The sequence below is a fragment of the Camelus bactrianus genome, chromosome 6, assembly GCF_048773025.1.
Source record: "Camelus bactrianus isolate YW-2024 breed Bactrian camel chromosome 6, ASM4877302v1, whole genome shotgun sequence".
In the NCBI taxonomy this organism is placed as follows: domain Eukaryota; kingdom Metazoa; phylum Chordata; class Mammalia; order Artiodactyla; family Camelidae; genus Camelus; species Camelus bactrianus.
Genome location: NC_133544.1, coordinates 64,992,052 through 65,011,048, shown reverse-complemented (window position 1 = coordinate 65,011,048; position 18,997 = coordinate 64,992,052). Strand labels below are relative to the sequence as shown.

At 47.1% G+C, this 18,997-nt stretch overlaps 1 protein-coding gene across 5 annotated transcripts in view; it reads right to left on the bottom strand.

Annotated features, from left to right (window-relative positions):
- Nucleotides 1-6,656: 6,656 nt before the first annotated feature.
- Nucleotides 6,657-18,997, bottom strand: part of TEP1 (telomerase associated protein 1) — a 39,388-nt gene continuing 27,047 nt past the window's right edge. For 2 of the 5 annotated variants that reach the window (XM_010949694.3, XM_074365850.1), the window contains exons 29-55: nt 18,686-18,818; nt 18,399-18,549; nt 18,014-18,147; nt 17,721-17,809; nt 17,331-17,445; nt 16,654-16,894; nt 16,333-16,456; nt 15,375-15,499; nt 15,161-15,260; nt 14,795-14,950; nt 14,438-14,650; nt 14,040-14,193; nt 13,728-13,934; nt 12,943-13,103; nt 12,579-12,692; nt 11,515-11,622; nt 11,004-11,136; nt 10,844-10,920; nt 10,608-10,740; nt 10,334-10,470; nt 10,056-10,180; nt 8,871-9,014; nt 8,624-8,720; nt 7,632-7,737; nt 7,347-7,531; nt 7,115-7,219; nt 6,657-6,892 (exon numbers count right to left, since the gene is read on the bottom strand). In XM_010949694.3, the coding sequence (XP_010947996.2) occupies nt 6,770-6,892; nt 7,115-7,219; nt 7,347-7,531; nt 7,632-7,737; nt 8,624-8,720; nt 8,871-9,014; nt 10,056-10,180; nt 10,334-10,470; nt 10,608-10,740; nt 10,844-10,920; nt 11,004-11,136; nt 11,515-11,622; nt 12,579-12,692; nt 12,943-13,103; nt 13,728-13,934; nt 14,040-14,193; nt 14,438-14,650; nt 14,795-14,950; nt 15,161-15,260; nt 15,375-15,499; nt 16,333-16,456; nt 16,654-16,894; nt 17,331-17,445; nt 17,721-17,809; nt 18,014-18,147; nt 18,399-18,549; nt 18,686-18,818 (3,690 nt within the window). In that variant the 3' untranslated portion in view covers nt 6,657-6,769. Of the gene's footprint in view, nt 6,893-7,114; nt 7,220-7,346; nt 7,532-7,631; nt 7,738-8,623; nt 8,721-8,870; nt 9,015-10,055; nt 10,181-10,332; nt 10,471-10,607; nt 10,741-10,843; nt 10,938-11,003; nt 11,137-11,514; nt 11,623-12,578; nt 12,693-12,942; nt 13,104-13,727; nt 13,935-14,039; nt 14,194-14,437; nt 14,651-14,794; nt 14,951-15,160; nt 15,261-15,374; nt 15,500-16,332; nt 16,457-16,653; nt 16,895-17,330; nt 17,446-17,720; nt 17,810-18,013; nt 18,148-18,398; nt 18,550-18,685; nt 18,819-18,997 lie in introns of those variants that run through there. The other 3 variants (XM_074365851.1, XR_012507599.1, XM_074365853.1) reach the window with 3 other exon arrangements.

Genomic DNA, 18,997 nt, shown 5'->3' with positions numbered 1-18,997 from the left:
TCACTGGCTTCTTTGAGCTTTACTTCTACAAGCATATACTTCTTATGTTAGTTTATCTTCATTTCTGGACAGAAAGTACAGTTGCTCTGTGTATCCCACAGCTAGCTGCAGGTTACTAGGGTCCTGTTCTCTCACAGCAGAATAGCCTCTGCATTGAGGGATGCTAATGGAGGCTAATGCTTTTCCCACTAAATAGTATTTCTGCAAACTGGAGTTTGTTAGGTAATATTACAGCAAAGACTGAATTGTTTCCCATCCAGATCTTTTCACTTGCCTTTCTCCCCTGTTTACCTACTACAGACTGGTTCTCCCACCACTTAGCATCCTAGGATTTCAGCAGATGTCCAAAAATTTGGGAAGCACTTGAAGGACTGTTACTAAGCCTAAACTAAATATATCTCAGGGAGGAGGAGAGAAGTACATTGATTTTGATGTACCCTGCTCCAGCTAAGAAGTACCAAAGTCCAAGTCAGAGCCAAAGACTTTCTATTTGTGAAATCATACAACACAGATAAACACACATAACATCCGTCCTTAGTAACAATGAAGGTCATTGAAATGAAAACAATAGCCTGTAACTTTAGAGACCAGATTACCAATATTGATCAAAAATTTAAAATGTACACCCTTTAACCTAAAAATTACAGAGGTACATGTTTGCATAGATGATGTCACTGCAGAATTTTTCTATGCAAAAAAATCCATAGATAAGGAACTAGTTTTATATACATACATACATACATATATATATATATATATATATATATAGATAGATAGATAGTCTCATTGAAATACTATGCTGCTGTTAAAACTGAAGTAGACTGTGTACTTCACCAAAAACTGAAAGCGAAGGGAATACTTCCCAACTCATCCTATAAAGCAGTATAAAACTAAAACTAGATAAAGATACCACAAGAAAAGAAAACTATACCCCAGTATCCCTTAAGAATGTAGATATAAAAAAATACTACTAAGCCTAAACCAGCAAACTATAAAAAGTATTCTACACCATGACCTAGTGAGATTTACTGCAGAAATCCAAGTTTGGTTCAACACATGACAGTCAACCAATGTAGGACAAAGATCACAAGACCATCTCATTGGACGCAGAAAAAGCATTTGACAAAATTCAGTACCCTTTCACGATAAACATTCAACAAATGAAGAATGGAAGGGACCTTCAACCTAATCAACATACAAAAATCAATTGTATCGCTATACACTAGCAATGAATAATCTGAAAAGAAAATTATAAAACAATTCCCTTTATAATAGGATCAAAAAATAATTAGTGGATTTAACTAAGTCACAAAACTTGTACACTGAAAACTATAATACATTGTTAAAAGAAATTTAAGAAGATTCAAGTAAGTGAAAAGACAATCTGTGTAACAGCCTGTTTTGCACAAGTGGATAAGACAAACCTAAAATTCATATGGGATTGCAAAGCGATCTTGAATAGCCAAAACAATCTTGAAAAAGAAAAAGTTGGAGTGCTCACACTTTCTCATTCCAAAACTTAACTTCAAAGCTGTAATGATCAAGATAGTGTAGTACTGGCATAAAGATGACATACAGATCAATAAAATTGAGAGTCCTGAAATAAACACATGTATCTATGGTCAACTGATTTCAACAAGGATGCCAGGACTATTAAAAGGGGGAAAGGATAGTTTTCTCAATAAATGATGCCAAGACAACTTGGATATCCATGTGCAAAGTAATCAACTTGGAAGACTACCTCACAATAAATGCAAAAATTAAAGTGTGTCAAAGACCTAAATGTAAGAGCTAAAACTATAAAACTCTTAGAAAACAGAGGTGGAAATCTTTGTGACCTTTGGCCCAGCAATAGTTTCTGAGATGTGACACCAACAGCACAATCAACCAAAGAAAATAATGAATTACTCTTCATCAAAATTCAAAACTTTTGTTCATCAAAGGACACTATCAAGAAAGTAAAAAGAGGCAGCTGCTCCCCTGAGCCTGCCCACTCTCTCCTTGAGAGTGTGCTGTCTTTCCCTTAATAAATCCTCACTTTACTTTCTTAAAAAAAAAAAAAGACAACTTACAGAATGAGAGAAAATACATGCAAGTCATAATCTGATGAAGATCTAGTATCCAAAATAAACAAGGAACTCTTAAAATTCAATAATAAAGACAAATAACCCAGTTAAAAACCAAAGAATAGACATTTCTCAAAAAATATAAATGCCCAATAATAAGCACATGAAAAGATGCTCAACATCATTAAATATTAAGGGAAAAAAAACACAATGAGATACCACTTGACAAATACTAGCAGGGCTACAAAAAAAGATGAACAAGTGGTGGTGAAGATGTGGACAAATTAGAAGCCTCACATGTTACTGGTAAGAACGTAAAATGGTGCAGATTCTTTGGAGAACAGTTTGGCAGTTCCTCAAATAGTTAAACGTAGAGGTACAATGTGACCTACCAATTCCACTCCTAGGTATATAACGAAGAGAACTGAAAAGAAATGTTTACACAAAAACTTGTACATGAATGTTGACAGCAACATTATTTATAATTTACAAAAAGTAGGAAGAAAAAGTAGAGACAACCAGAATGTCCATCAACTGATGAATGGATAAACAATGGAATATTGTATTATTTATTGTTATATAGTATTATTATTTATTATTATATTATGTATTATTTTAAAATGGAATAAAGTATTGGTACATGCTACAAATGGATGAACCTTGAAAACATGCTAAGTGAAAGAAGCCACAAATATTGTATAATTCCATTTATAGGAAATGTCTTGAAAAGGCAAATCTATAAAGACAAAAAGTAGATTAGCGATTGCCAGTGGCTAGAGGAAAGGGTGAGTGGAGTGTGATTGCTAATGGGTGCAATGTTTTCCTTTGGGGATGATGAAGACGTTCTGGAATTAGTGGTGATGGTTGCAGTGTTAGAATATACTAAAAACCACTGGACCACTAAAAACTACAGGGTGAAAATGAATTGTATCTTCATTTAAAATGCTTTACTGAATTTCTGTGATATATATTTTTCCTATATAAATAGTGGCCAAAAAAAGGTGCATTGAAATATACATACTATGACGTTTGAGTATTTAAAATGCAACAGGCTCCCAAAGAGTAAAATAGACATTCATGAGTCCATACTGATATGCGTTGATTCAAAAAATAAATGCAGAAGAAGGGATAAATATTCCTTTCACAAGAATTTCAATTAATATAGAAGGGTTGAAAGAAATAGAAAATCATCATTAGAAAATCACAGTAATAATTGCTCAGGCAGAACTGATGGATGAATACTAAAACAATGAAACTGTATTTGCATAGTCTAAAAAAACTTAACCTCGAAATGTATTGATGATTGTGGTGATTGCCACAAATTCTTTGATACCTCTCCCTCTTGGAGGTGTAATCCCCTTCCCCTTGAATGTGGACTAGACTTAGTGACTTGCTTCTAACAAACAATACGGAAAAGGTACAGTTAAGAAAAACCCGGCAGACATCACCTTAACCTTAAAGGTGATCAATGTTAACATCACTAGTAGTAAGTCATGGTGACCTCACTGCCTTTGACGTGATGTAACAAGAAGGGCACATCACCTCTTGTATTCTTCCCTTAAATCCGTAATTTCAGTCTATTTATGAGGAAACAGCAGAGAAAGCCAAACTGAGGGACATTCTACAAAACACCTGACCAGTGCTCTTCAAAAATGTCAAGATTATGGAAAGACTGAGAAGGCATCACAGTTGCAAGATTAGGCTAAGGAGCCATGATGACTACATTCAGCGTGGTATTCTTGCATTGGGCCCTGAAACAAAATACAGGTATTAGTGGAAAAACTGGGAGTATCCGAATCACGTGTGCAGTTAATAATGCCATACCAATGTTAAGTTCTCAGCTCTGTAAGATGTTATCATTAGAGGAAGCTGGGTGGAGAAGGGTACATGGGAATATTCTCTGTAGATCTAAAATTTTTTTTTTTTTTTTAAGAAAGGATTAAGAGGCAGTCTACTGCAAAAGCATCAACACAGGTTCTTTGGGGGTATAACTGTGCATCTGGTTCCTGGTTCTTCTTGCAGATACACAGTAAGATGATACTTCCCTCCCCTTTGACATTAGGTAGAGCCATGTGACTTGCTTTGTTCACAGGTGTAAGATGAGTGGAAGTGATGTGTTTTATTTCCAGGTAGAAGATCTAGAACCAACAGGTGGGTTTTTTTTTTAATTCTAACAGCTCCCCATATATGTATTTCTTAAACTGAAGAACTGAGTCCATATTTCATCTGACTGAATAAATGTATGCTAATAACCAAGACTTTTTTTAACATTTTACTTTTTTCTATTTTTATCCCTTTATTATTGTATTATTTAATTATTCTATTTTGGAAAGTGGGGGGGTTAATTAGGTTTGTTTATTTTTAGAGGAGGCAGTGGGGATTGAACCCAGGACCTCATGCATGCTAAGCATGTGCTCTACCACTTGAGCTATACCCTCCACCCCCAAGACAGTTTTGAGAAAGAGTAACAGGTGACACTTGCACTAGTGGGTAAGTAAAAGCACAGTCTAGCTAGCACTTCCTGAACATTCCCCATGGAAGTGTCTGCAACTGTTCTAAGGGTTTTACTCATTTTAACTCATTTAATCCTCACAATATCCCCACAAAATAGGAACTATAATGCTTGTTTTACAGATGGGGAAAGGGAGGCAGTCCTGTTATGTAAGTCCATGATTTCAAGCTACTTTTTAAACCCAGTCTTTCTAGAGTAGTGCTTCTCAGAACTTCTGAGATGAAGGACCAGTTGTTTGTTTCCTTGTTTAATTTCTGACCTGTCATTGAACAATACTTTTGTAAAATATAATAAAAATGAAGTACTAGGAAAATAAACTATTAACAATGTTTGGACTGGCACTAGTCCACAAACCAAACTGTGAGCAGATCTGCTCTAGATTAAAAAACCAGATTGTGCCAGATAGATGTGTAAAAACAGATGTTAAAAATTAAAAATTTGGCTTATGAAAATGTGCTTTTGTAAATAGATGAGTAAGAGAAGAAAAGACTGTTCTAATGTCCGCTGACCCTGCAGTCCAGTGGCTATATTGTGGAACTCGTCCAGGCCCTGGGAGACACTGAGATTCTGTTTAATGATAAGAACTCAGAAAACATTTCATGGAAAACCCAAAGTGATTTTCTCTTCAACTCCCTTGGGTACATATTTACTGTTACCTAGAATCTGTTCCTATCTTCACTCACAGCAATTATCCCATGACCTCGCTGTGTATCTCCAAGATAAGAAAGACAGAACTGACCCTTCAAGTGGACCTGACCAACAAGGCTGCAGCTGGGTGCTTTTGTAGAATTTTTAGAGCACAGAAGACAGACATCGAGGGCTTCCTCCTGTCCTCAGCCCATGCTTTCAGGGGAACAAAAGGCAAAAGTTTGAAACCAGGGACTTTCGGGATGACGCTATGCCAAGATTCTCTGAAGCAATTCTGGATAGTATTATGAATCATAAGTTTCAAATTACCTTAACTTGAACTTCTAGTCACAAGGTACACGTGGAGGAGGTAGTCTAGAAGGTATATTTAGAGCCCTTGCATGAGGCACATGAGAAAAGATAGACGCACGAACTATGATAAAGACTTATCAGCTGATGTCATTCCTACGTCTTTATCCTCTGGCTGAGAGAGAACACAAGGCATTGGTAGAAATCAGGTAAAGACCTTTGGGTGATTTCTCGATGTAAAATCGGAATCAGGGCAAAGTAAGAACAAAACTAAGTACCCTCTCAGCTCCCTGAATCCTGAAAACTCATTTCTAGACCAGAGTGCAATGGTATTTCTCTGAGAGAACCCTACTAACCCAGGATAAAAATCCTGTAATAGCTCTGGCTTATCATATACAAGTCCTTGAACTCCTGGATACAAAAGACTCTTAGCCTTTCCTTAACCTGTAGAAAGGGCCTCAGGGAACTTCCTCTCCCATAAAATAGAACTATAGGAAAATAAGGTTCCAGAACTTTGAAAGGATCACAGTCCATGGTTAGTCCACGTGTGGGCACTGTTTCACCTTTCAACCCATTTTAATCTTTGTGAACATCAATTTGAGAGGCATACCCCTTTATGATCTCTTCCCAGAATGCAAATTATCATACTGATTCATGCTTGCAAGTCAAGCGGCCACCGCTGCTCTGTCAGAGGCTGGGAAAGCCAGAAGACTCACCGTGCTTTCAGAGCCCTGGCTCCTCACTCCCATCCAGGCAGGTAGCTCCGGGCAGATGGGGCTGTTTCTGTGAGAGGAACCTAGCATCGTCCTAGTTCTAACCCGGTTCTTTCCAGCCCTGACCAGCGGCACAGCTGAGCCACCGTTCCTTCTCTTCCTCTTTCTTGAACAGGTGAGAGGTCTTCGAATCTCTATTCAAACTAAGTGCTGGTCAACATCACTTTCATTCCTCCCCCTGGTAGGAATGTTATCTTAGGGTCCTGGGGCCAGCAAATGACACCAGAATCCAAAGAATATCTATTAAAGATCTGGTTCACTTTCTTGCAGTTCTAGGAAAGATTAACATTACATCAGAAAGAAACATCAGAACATCCATAGTCTTCCTTCTTGGTCCAAATCCACAGGAGAACACAGGCAGGACTGCACTTGAGGTTTTCTGACATTTTATTTTATATAATCAGAGAAAGAAAGTAGCCACTGGCGTCTTCTGGCTTTGCATCTCTAGCACAAGTGGTCTCTTTGCCCTGAGTAGTACGTCTTCATTCCCAGGACAGAAAGTATACGTTGCCCTGTGTGTCTCCCACCACGAGCTGCAGGGCAGAGTTAGGACCCAGCCAAGGCTCCACGCAGCTCACTGCACCTTCGCATCGGAACAGGCCCAGCTACAACGGGAACAAAAACGGGAGGTGAGGGCTCCAAACCTGGCGCCTACTTACTAACTTGTTTTTCTCTTTGCACTAACAACTTTTGTTTAGAAACAGGTGTTAGTTGCACACTACTGCAAGAAGGATAGAAGAAAACAGAATTTTGATCTTTTGTCCTTTTTTATCCCAAGTTTGCTCTATGACATCCCTTCAGCCCTCCTTACACACACACACACTTACCAGCTGCATACTGGGTCTCTCCCACAGTTTAACATCTCTGTCCTTTGAAGCTGTCACCAGCAACTCAGGCAGCACGTGGAGGGCTGTGACAGGGCCCGTGTGAATCTCAGAGAGGAAAAGGATGAGGTATGGTGAGTTCTCAGTGGGCCTCCTCAGTCCAGGAAGCACGGAAGTCTGCTGGGCCGGACCTAGAGCCTCCTCCCCAGTATTGTGCCCTTTCCCTCAAGCTCACCTTTCTGCGCTGCCGCGTATTTAGGGCTGGGACTGTTGGCCAGATGTCAGTAGGTATAGATGGATCTGTCTCTGGAGTTTCTACTTTTTTCTGCCAGATATTATCTGTGGTCCATTCTCCTTCAGCAGTGCATCTGGCTAGGTTCCACAGCATCCCATCAGAGCTGGCACACAAAAATGAGGACTCTGCCATTTCAAGGGCAGAGTTAGGTTTCAGGCTTCGAAGTATCCACCCTCCTCCCCCAGGCAATCTCCAGATTCCTCAGGCCCTCCCATCCACACTCACCAGATTCAGGTCTGGCCTGAGTTACCGATATGAGGGTCTTACTAGGATTCTCTAAATTCAGATTAAATTCCATGCACTCTTCAAACTCTCCTGATTCCTTTCGCCTCTGTGAAAGGATAGATCATTTTGTTTCGCCTATTCATAGCAATTACTGCTGCCCAGACAAAGCAACTCTTTTCTGCTCTGGGCTGGTCAGGAGTTTTTTAAGCGGTAAACTAGCTACAGGAAAGTACACAAACCTTAAATGGACATCTTGATAAAATTTGACACATGTATACATCCATGCAATCACTGCCCAGATCAAGATGCAGGTCATCTCCATCACCCTGGAGAGCTGCCTTCATAACCTTTCCCAGTTAACATCAGCGTACCACCACCCCTAGAGCTAACAATATTCTGACTTCTGTCATCAGAAATTAGTTTTGCTTGTTCTTGAACTTCATTTAAGTGAAATCATGTAATATATACTCTTTTATGTCTGGCTTCTTTCATCCATCATAATGCCTATGAGATATGTCTGTACTGTTCCAAATACTGCTAATACAGTGGCAAGACAAGAGAGACATGAAAAAAATGCAATTAAGAAAATTATGTTTATGGTTTCCCATGATTCTTTTTTGTTAATTAATTAATTAATTTAACTTTTTTATGGTGGGGGAGGTAATTTAGGTTTATTTATTATATATTTTCTTAAACAGAGGTACTGGGGATTGAACCCAGGACCTTGTGCATGCTAGGCATGCACTCCACCACTGAGCTACACCCTCCCCACTCCCATGATTCTTTTAAACACTAGAATCCTTTTCTGTATCAATGACATCTTACAAGGAAACCCATTATAGCATGCTCTGAACCAGAGCTGCTCCAGCTGAAGGAAGAGAAGATTGGGAGCCTTTCCCTTCCTTCCTCTTATCCTCCATCATGGCCCCATGGCTTTAAAATAGTGATCCTGAACAAATATTTGTTTTAACACACACCCAAACAGAACTTACTGAGAGAGAAAAAACTCTAAGGTGCATTGACTGCAGGACAAACACACCATAGTCCTGGTGGATGGACAGCATCATAGGATGGTCTGAATAGCCACTCCTGGTTTACAAGAAAGAAAGCGACTGAACCCAGGAACCCTTCTCTGCAAGACCCCAGTGTTTGTTCTAATTTAGAACCAACCTCGGGTTAACCACTAACCCACTTTTCCTCTTTCTCCAACCCGAGAGGAAACAGCATTTTGGATCTTACCAGATTACAGAGGGAGCATCCCCCAGCTTCATGTGCAGTAATTGCAAATCCGCTTTGGCCAAGATGAGGGAGTGGCCATCAGGGGCCAGGCTGACACCTGTCAGGAACCCTAGGTCCTCCTGCAGAACTTGGTTCAGGTAAAGACTGTAGCTCAAAAAAGGTACATGGACAGAGACAGATCCTACTTTAGCTCGCCTCTCTCAGGCACCTCAATTCCCCATGAATTCCTCAGGAGTAAAGTATAAAACAAAATGCATCACTTTCGCTGCAAATTCTGTTCCTTTGCCTGCTTTTCTTACATTAGCATTTATCATACCATCACCTCACTTGCGCAAAGTAGGAATCTCTCACATTCTTGTCCCTTCCTTCCCTCCTGACCTCCTACTGATCGATGAGCACTGTGGATTCTATTTGCAGCACATGCCTGAATCTCTACCCCTCTTCTCACCCCCACAGCCCAGGTCAGAACCCACATTGTGTCCTCTCCAGGCTATAGCAACAGTTGTACCTTTAGGATCCCTCTACTACTATCCACCCTAATTTGGCCACTGGAGTTCTCTTTCTAAAATTCAGACAATTATTCTGCTCGAAATTCTTAACCCTGTGCCCTCTACAGCCTGGCCCCAGTTTTATCTTTTCAATCTAATTCCCCACCTCCCACCCCCAACTCCCACCAAGAACCCAAAGGCTTGGCTAGACTCAGAATATACCATGCACTCTCATGCCTCCATGCCTTTTGTTAATGCTGCCTTCTCTGCCCTTACTGGTCCAAAAAACTCCTACTCATCCTTTAAGCACAACCTCAAATAGCAACTCTTTCATAAATAGTAAGTTTCTTAAATTCTGCAGCCCCAGGAATTTTATATTTATATCTTTATTACAGCAGTAATCACTCTGCATATTGTTGGCAGTTTACTTATATGCACATTTCTCTACTGTGAGCTTCCTCAATTAAAAATTAATTCCAATCTGGTTCATACTGCCTGGCCCAGAGCTTATCATAAAAGTAGGCACTTGATAATTATTAAATAAATTGACAGGACCAGGAGCAGAAAACAATTTCGCAGGGGACTTTATCCTGCTTACTAACTAACATCCTGTTGACCTAGTTCAGAAGTAGAGAAGGGTAATCTGAGCAAAATTGCAGGTGTAATTATATCCATTAACCCAGCCGCCTCATTTCACCTGAAATGTCTGGGAGTTGAATCCATCCGGAGTACCACTCGCCACTCGCTGACTTGGTTATAAGCACTGACAACAATCAAGGTGTGTGCTGAGGACCAGAGCAGAGCACTGATGGGGCCTGGAGCCTAGTGAATACAAGTCTATTTCAGTATTTCTGAGGACTTAGGATGAACCTTCTTTCCCCTCCATCTATGCAGCCTCTAACCCCACACAGATCATCAGACACACAGCCCGGGCAGAATTCACATCAACAAAGGACTGGGGTTGACCCAACCTACCTGTGCGGTGGCCACAGCCTTAGCTTCCTGCCACAAGGTTAGTTCCCCGGCCTGATTCCCAGACACTGCTACGGAACCATCTGGGGCCCAGGCCACAGAAGTGACGGCTGCAGGACTCCTGGGTATATATGTGTCATCTGGAGAAGAAAGGAAGTGACTGATCATGAGCTGGACCACCGCTGGGATACAGGAGGATATCAGGCAACACCTGGTCATCTTGGTCCTGCTAACACACCCTCCTCTCACACCCTGCCTCTCTCTCCGCCTCACTTGCCTGCTTCTTCGGGGACCTGCCAGAGCCGTATGGAGCCCTCCTCTGAGGCGGTCAGCAGGAGGCCTGAGGTCTCGGAAACAGCAGCCACACTGACTGGGCCACTGTGTCCCAGGAGAGTGTGTGTCTGAAACACCTAGGAGGGAAGGATGGAGGTGGGACGGGGGGAGCTGACAGGTCAGACGGTCCCAATTACATCCTCTCCACTTCCCCCTACCCCGTCCTCTTGGGGAACTCACCAAGAGTGGATGCCACAACCGTGTGACCCCATCCAATCCAACAGTCACCACCAGAAGCTCCGACTCCGGCTGGCCGACTGACGAGACGCAGAGACTGAGTCAGAAGAAGGGGTGAAGGGAAGACGCAGTGGGGAAGGGAAGGCGGCTGACACGTCATTACCTGTCCGGGGCTCCAGGGCAGCCGCACAGTGGCTGATGGGTCCAGAGTGAGCAGGGATGCTGGTCATCTCCACACCCTGATGGTCCCACACTTTCAAGGTCCCATCCCGGCCGACAGATACCACATGCCCCTCCTGCCCCAGAGCACAGGATCAGAGAAGAGTCACACTGAGCTGGACATGGGAATCATGACTCCCCCCACAGAGGTGTGGGCTGAGCATTCAGGGCTTAGAAGATGTCAAAGAATGAGGACAACCCTGGGATAGTCGGGCTGGGAGTTAGGACCGCAACCCTGCCACAGGGTCGTGGTACTGACATGCTGTGTTTTTACGCTCTCCCTCCCCTCCCACCAACTCTCAGTCTCAATACCCTAAATCTGCTCTAATCCAGATGCAAGCATCGCACTGTTTATACTTCTTTCACTTTGGGGACTAGATACCCAGTGCATCGAGTCTCCCAACCCCCCTTAGCCTTCCCAGAGACCCCCGGTGAGCTCCCCATTGCCTTCTCACCACGGCCACCACGGCGCTCACGGCACTCTGATGACCCAGGAACTGACCAAGCTGCTGTCTGGACTCTGGGTCCCATAGCCCCACAGAGCCATCACTGGAGCAGGAGACCTTCAGAATCAGAGGGTAGAGGAGTCGAATTACCAGCATCCCTCTAGCACTTCTGTATACAGGGTGGAGGGCAGTAAGACTTGTGATTAAGAGCAAGGGCCGTGCTGGGTTCAAATCCTAGTGCCACCATTCATTACTTTGTGACCTAGGGCAAGTTCATCTCTCTGGACCTCAGGTTTCTCTTCTATTCGACCAGGATAATGACAGTGTACCTTCTGATGGGGGCTGACGCATCTATGTAAAGCACTTAGCACACAGCCTGGTACACAGTGAGCATTGAATAAAGAGCAGCTATTGTCCTTGTTACTAACGTAGTGTCAGTCAAGAAACAAAGATGAGAAGTCTGCAACACCATGGAAAGATCTGGCTGCCGAGAAGTTGGGGCAGGGCAGACTATGACTAGTCTATTCAAAACTGATACTCTTATTTCTTTTTGAGAACAACAGAGACCCTGCATCGGAAACTAGGCTTCCCCATCCCTGAGGGCATAATTTGAGATTCATTTTTGCTTTACGAGCAAAGAAATCACAGCAGTTCCCTTTACCTGCAGGGACAGGGCATCCTAAGCTCTTGCAGAGACAGTTCTGTGTTCTTGTTGAGAGCATAGGCTTTCTTATGAGAAAGTCTACAGGCTCAGCTTCTTCCCTTACATGACCTTGGAAATGGTCTTTAATCTATCTGAGCTCAACATCCATGTCTATGAAATAGAGATAACAGCTCTTTACAGGGTGTTGTAAAGACTAAATGAGGCAATACATGTTAAGAGCTTAGCCCAGTGTCTGGCATATACTAAGTGGTAAAAAAAAACATTAGCTATTATATTGGGTGCTGGAAAATTATATTAATACCATATAATACTACATTATAAATGAGGGTTAGGAATAGGATGGGGTGGGGAGTGTTATCTTCCCCAGGAACCCTGCTGAGCTTTGTGCCACCCCCGCCCCTTCACTCACCAGGAGGTTGTCTTTGGTCCAGGCACAGCCAGTGACCCAGTCTCGGTGACAGGCAGAGAAGGAGCAAATCAGAACAGGGGCTTTGGGTGTCCTCACATCCCAGCAGAGCAGACTCTGGTGGGTCCCAAGAGAGGGAGCCGTCAGGACCGCAGGATGGAGGTAGAACACCAGGGCCATTTTAGGTGAGACGTTTCAAGAAAAGAGGGAGTATCAAGGAAGGAGGGTGGACAGATCCAGCACAGGAGGTCTGAGAAAGCAAAAGTCGGAGGAAGCAGCAGGAAACGAGCTGCTCTGGAATACTGGACCAGAGCATTCGGGGGAGCAGGGGGACGGGGCACAGGGGCTGCATCCTTTCGCGGCTCACCCGATCCCTGCCCCCAGTAGCCAGGCTGCATCCATCAGTGCTGAAGCTACAGCAGCTCACGGGGCCCTCGTGTCCCCGGAGCTCAGTGCCACAGGGAAAGTCTTCTGCCTTTTGTGGCAGTGTCAGCAACTGCCGGGGCCACAGCCGCACAGCGAAATCCTCTGCATTGGAAAAAGGGGGAGAGGAAGATGTCCTGAAAGAGGAAGTGAGACCAGCCTGGGAGGTCAAAGACAAAGGCGATCATGGAGGCTGAGGATGATGTCTGAGGGCACAGCTCCAAGGGAGGGACGCTGTGAGTCACAGGCTGTGGGACGCCCTGGACAAGGGTCAGTCATCCTGTGAGGACGCAGGACAGGAATGCCAGGCACTCCCAGCTCTGGCTCTGTAGCTGTCTCTTTCTAACTCCCCACTGCACCCCACTCCCTTCCTCTTCTAAAGTGCCTCCTATCTAGGGAAGACGAAGGCCAGTCTACATTTTCACCTCAACATCTCTCTCTCTCTCCTCCTAAGGGAAACCCATCCTTCGACACAGCAAAATCTCCCACTGGGCAGAAACTCAAAGGGTCACAAGGATTACAAAGAGGTCCCAGAATCAGGGTTAAAGAATAAGAAGAAACAGTTTCAAGTGACTGCAAGATAAATGCTTTTAAAAGCACTTTAAAATTGTAAAATAAAGTTATATAGGTGCGTATTTTCATGTACACACATACATATAAATGGAAGACAGATGTTAGCTTATTTAAAATAAACAGTGACTCACAACCCTGCCTGCTGGCCAGCCGTACCTGAGGCAGCAGCCAAGAGTTCCTGGGAGGTGGCCAGTCCCAGGACGGGCTTCCGGTGTCTGGACAAAAGCCAGAGGGCCTGAAGGGAGTGTCCCTTGAGCATCCAGCCTTGCAGGGTCCCATCTTCTGCACCACTCACCAACACCTTAGGGCTGAGCCAGGCCAGTGCAGACACTGCCACGTCTAGTGCTTGAGCCCCCTGGGAATCTAGAGAATGAGAGACAAGAGTGTAAGATGCTTGGGAAGAGGACTGGGGTGGGCATGGAGGCTTTTTCCAAAGCTCAAACACTCCAGCCCTTCTCCCTCTGGTACCTGAAGGAATTCCGTAGACTCGAATGCCATCTGCTCGGTACCCAACGGCCACACGATCACCGTCTGGGCTGAGAGCCACGGAGAGGGCAGGAGAGAGAGCGGGAGAACCTAGGCACCCACGGGGCCGACCCAGAGACCCGGACCACACCTGAACCTGAGGGCAAAGAAAGGGGCTTAAAGACAGCCTGCCCTACCCCTCCCCCGTGAAAGTCCTCCTTCCATAGACTTGTCTCTCATCTCCCAAGAGCTGTTGTGCACACACCCACACCCTTCTCCCTGTAGCTCGCACCAGCCAAGCTCCCCCAGTCTCCCCAACAAAGGCCCCGTCCTCACCCAAATATCCCCACACCTTTGCCACCCCCTCCTCATTGCCCACCACCAGCCCTCGGTCACCTGACCTTGCCATCCTCTCCGGCCGTCAGTAACTGGCAGCCCGCACGCAGGAAAAGGGCAGCAGCCACAAAGCCGTGGTGGGCAGGGAAGGCAGCCAGCCGTGCCCCTTCTTGCCAGGCCCACAGCTCCACCATCCCGTCTAGCCGGCCCACAGCCACAACCCGCCCAGGCACATGGAAGGCCAAGGTACGGACAGAGACTCCCGGGGCTCCCAGTTCCTGCGTGGGGAGGTAGAAAGTGGAATGTCAGGGCCTGCTCTCCACCCAAACCCAGAGTGACACAGGATGCAGGTGTCTGTCACTCCCCACCTTCTACTCCCACCCTCCTGTGCTCCCTCCTCCAGGGCTACTGGCACCTCTCACCTTGGTGACTTTGAGCCCGTCCACCTGAAAGAAGCTGAAGCTGCCAGCCCAGCTTCCAATGGCTACAATCTGCCCCTCTGGGTGGAAAGCAATGCAGTTCAGGGGCTTGGGACAGGTGTGCTGGGAGGCCAGCTGCCCATGGACTGTGTCCCACAGCTGGAGGAGCGAGAAAGGGAGGAGGAATCAGAGTCTGAATACAGATGCCTGAGTGTCTCCATCCCAGAGCTTCAGGGGCCACCTGGTCCAGTCCCCTGCCCTCAGCAGGTAAGCAGTCAGAGCCTCTGCCCCACTGAGAGAGCAACGTCACAGGGCTGACTCCGCGTGGGGCCACTTCCACCAGCATGGCCCCCGGCCCCCGGCTATTACCTTCAGGCATCCCCCCAGGCACACGGTGGCCAGCAGCCGGCGGTCTGGGCTCAGGCAGCAGCCAGTGACCTGGTACTGGTGAGCCTTGGTCTGGAGCACCCTACCCCAGGGAGACAGCGTCAGAGCCACAGGCTCCCTCCCCTCTGCCCTCCCCTGGGCTTCCAACAAGGAGACACAGGGCAGGGTGGGGAGAGAAGTGGGGAGTGGCACTTACCGGCAACCATGCTGCAGGTCCCAGAGCTCCAGGATCCCATCAAAGGCAGTAAGAAAGAGGGTATCATCCGAGAGGAACGAACAAGAGGAGACCCCATCACAGCCACTCACCACAGACCTCTCCTCCTGTGACAGCGAGCAGGAAAAGCACACTCAGGGTGCTCCCCTGACCACCCCGTGTCCAGTCACTCCGTGCCCCAACCAGGAAGGAGGCAATGGCAAGAAGGGCTGCTAGGCCCTTGTCTCGTCACATTCCCTGCCTGCATCTCAGAAAGTGGCCCTCTGGGCCCACCTGTTACAAGTGCAAAGCTTTGGGCCCCCTTCAGACCTAGGCCCAGCTCAGGTTCAAGTGGGACCTCATGATACAAGTGAGGTCACATCTTCTCCCCAACTTCAAACCCCATATGTATCCCTAAGTCACAGATTTTGATGGGTCTGTGGAAGGAATGACACTATACACATGCATATATATGGGGGGGGGTGATACAGGTGGACGAGGAGAGAACGGCTGTGACAGTGGGCCCACCTCCCCAGCCTAACCTCTACCACCCTCCCTTAAGCCCCCTCTGCTATGATCATCCCCAGCAGTTTACAGGAAACCTTCCCCAATGTCTTTGCTCAGGCTCCTCACTCAGCCCGGAATGCCTGCCCATCTCCAACCTACGTCCTCCAGTAAGTGCTCACTCAGCTCTCATCTATGTCACATGGCTGTGTTTTGGTTCCTTTTTCACCCTGTATGCCTTAACTTTCAACAAAACTGAGGCTTGGTGGGCAGAGACAATGTCCTAAGCTCTGTGTTCCTTGCTCTGCTTAGTACAGTGCCTTGAGTGGAAGGGAGACAGCAAATATTTGCAGTGGGAAGGATTTTTTGACCAAGCCCTTGAGATCTGATGTGAAGGAAGTAAAGCTGTGAATCCAGCAGGTGCTAATGGGTGGGCTGGGCTTGTCTAGGGCCCTACCTGCCAGGTTCTCAGGTCCAACAGGTAAACCGTCCCATTGGCAGTGCCCACAGCTGCTCTTTGCCCGTTGGGGGAGAAGGCCACAGCCGTGGGGGCTGAGGAAAGTGCCAGGGACAGGCTGGAGCTAGGGGAAAAACAGCAAGAAAGGGAGGAAAGGAGGAATGAAGGGGAAGGAAGCAGACAGGAACTCGTTTCTGCATTTCTGAGCCTGAGTCCCCCTCTTCTCGGTGATTCCAGTCTGTTCTTTTTTTCTCCAGTTTGAGAGAGGGCTGCAGCGTGCTCTTTGGTAGGCTTGCCAGCATCTGGGGTCAAGGGCTTTACCTTTGCTGGCGCCCCAGTGTCTGGGGTTTGTTAAGCCAATGTAGCGTGTGCTGGAGGTGCCATCGCTGGGAGAGCTGGCGGGCCTGGCAGCAAAGTGGCGAGTCCAGAGGCTGGTTGGCGGCCTGCTGGTGCAGGAGCAGTGGGTGCTGGCTGAGGACTGGAGCCTGCTGCCTCAGGAAGGTGTGAAATACAGCAACATCAGCCTCAGGAAGCTTCTGCTCCTCTTCGGGGACTGAGGAAGCTATAGAAGAGAGGTACTATGTCACTGGGAGCAAGTGGGACCCCCATTAACCCCAGCACCAAGTCAACCATATGATGGGTCTAAAATGGTAAGTCTCAAGGTCTGGCCCTCTGGTCCCACATCAGGAACATCCTTTAAAAGTACAAAGCTTTGGGCCTCCCTCCAGACCTAGGGAACCAGAATCTGGGGACCGTGGGATTAGCAATTTAAACAAGTTTCCCAAGTAATTTTATACCCACTAAATAAAACGCGTGAACCGCTGGTTTAAGAGACCCAAGCAAAAGGTCTCCTAAGAATCACTTGCTTAACATCTTGGCATTCTCAGTTTGGAATAGAAATTCAACTGTGCTTTCTGCTATATCTCACTCTGAGCAGGCCTCCCACGCTCCCAGGAACCCAGAGCTCAGAGAAGATGCCACTCAGTAACTCATCTCACCATAGAGGGCATGCGCCTCCAGGAGCCGAGGGATCAGGCCCAGTTCCAAGTGTGCAGCTACCACATGGAGACTGGTGAGGAACTTTGCAAGAAGGCCCCGGTTCCCACTCTGGAGCTGGGAAAGTCAGATTGGATTCATTAGGGATGTAATGAGGCTGGTGAGGGGGACAGTCCAGTCTTGCACCCTGCCTGTGCTGCCAAGATGTAGTCGTAGGAGCTGGGACAAAGGACCTGAAGGGGGAAGGCAGGAAAACCGAAAGGAAAAAGGTAGAGGGAGCTTGGGTGGAGGGTTAACAGTGGTGGAAATGGTGGTGGTGGTCAAGGAGGAGACGGCAGAACAGCCAAAAGCCATTCCTTGGGAGAAGTTGCCTATAGGATCTGGGGACTAACCAGGTGATAAGGCAGGTCTCCCAGAGCTTCAGGAGGGCAAGTTCGGAAGGCACCTGAGGCATCAGGGTCACACGTCTTCCAGAGCTGAGCTGCAGGTGTGGGTCACAGGAACAGACTTGAAACGGGCTGGGCCCTGAAGCATCTTCAAAGATCACATCCCTCAGGCTACAGAGAGAGCCACCCACCCGCTGGGGTGGCGAGGGGCCAGCCGATGGGGAGCCCCAAGTGGGTGACCCTGGCCTCCAGGCCCAGGCCCTGCGCTCAGCGCCCGGGGTTAACAAGGCTGCAGTCACCTGCGATGAGGATGTGCGCCATCTTCTCCAGCTCCCGCCTCTTCCCATAGCGACACTTAGCCGCTGTTCTCAGGGGCCCATCATGGAGGCAAAGCCGGGCGCCAGGGCGCTCCAGGGGGCCCTCCCCTAGCAACCTGACCCCGTGTTGGGGGGAGAAGGCAGCAAAGAAGAGGGAAGAGTCCTGTCAGTGAGCATCCTGGCACAGCTGTGGGTCCCCATTCCCACCTCAAACAGTGGCAACCTGAGTGACAGCCATTCAGGGTCTAGGAGACAGGTGTCGGGGCTATCCCGAGGGAAGGGGAAGGAGAGAGGCTCACATGGGGCCCTGGCTCAAAGACAGGGAGACACAAGAAGTCAGTGGAAGCTCAGCTGGGGGCACCCGTACCTGCGCAGACTCTGGACGAGGTAGGCAAACGGGCCCATAGGGTAAGGGTCCCCAATGTTACCAGCAGCCACTGCTTCTTCCCAGGTCTTGGGCCCCCTGGGCAGCATCCGCCACGCACTCAACACTCCATGCAATTGGTCCACAGTCAGACCTGAAAACCCAAGTTCTCTGAGGCCCTAAACCACACAGCGCACCCATCCCCATGACACCTAGTCCCTCCTTGCACTGCTTGCTGAGACCCAAATACAACCAAGGTCATCCAACCCAAGCCCATTCCAAGCACTGACCACTGCGTGTGACCTCAAGAGTGGCCAGAGCTTGAGGAAGGACATCGGGGCCATGCTCTTGCTCCAGGGTGCCCAGGATGTGCTGCAACAGCAGGGGGACGGTGGCAGGCAGGGTCCGGAGTCTCTCGGACACCTGGGAGAGGAGGAGGAGGGGCTGTGGTCAGTGAGCGGATGGGGAAACACAGCTTTGGTTGTGGGTCAGGGAGGGGCAGCAGGAGAAGTGGTGGGAAGGGAGGAAAAGGAAAGAAAAACTCAGTGTGAGGGGTGGTGAGGATGGGGAAGGGTGATCACAAGGTGGCAAAGGATGAGAGT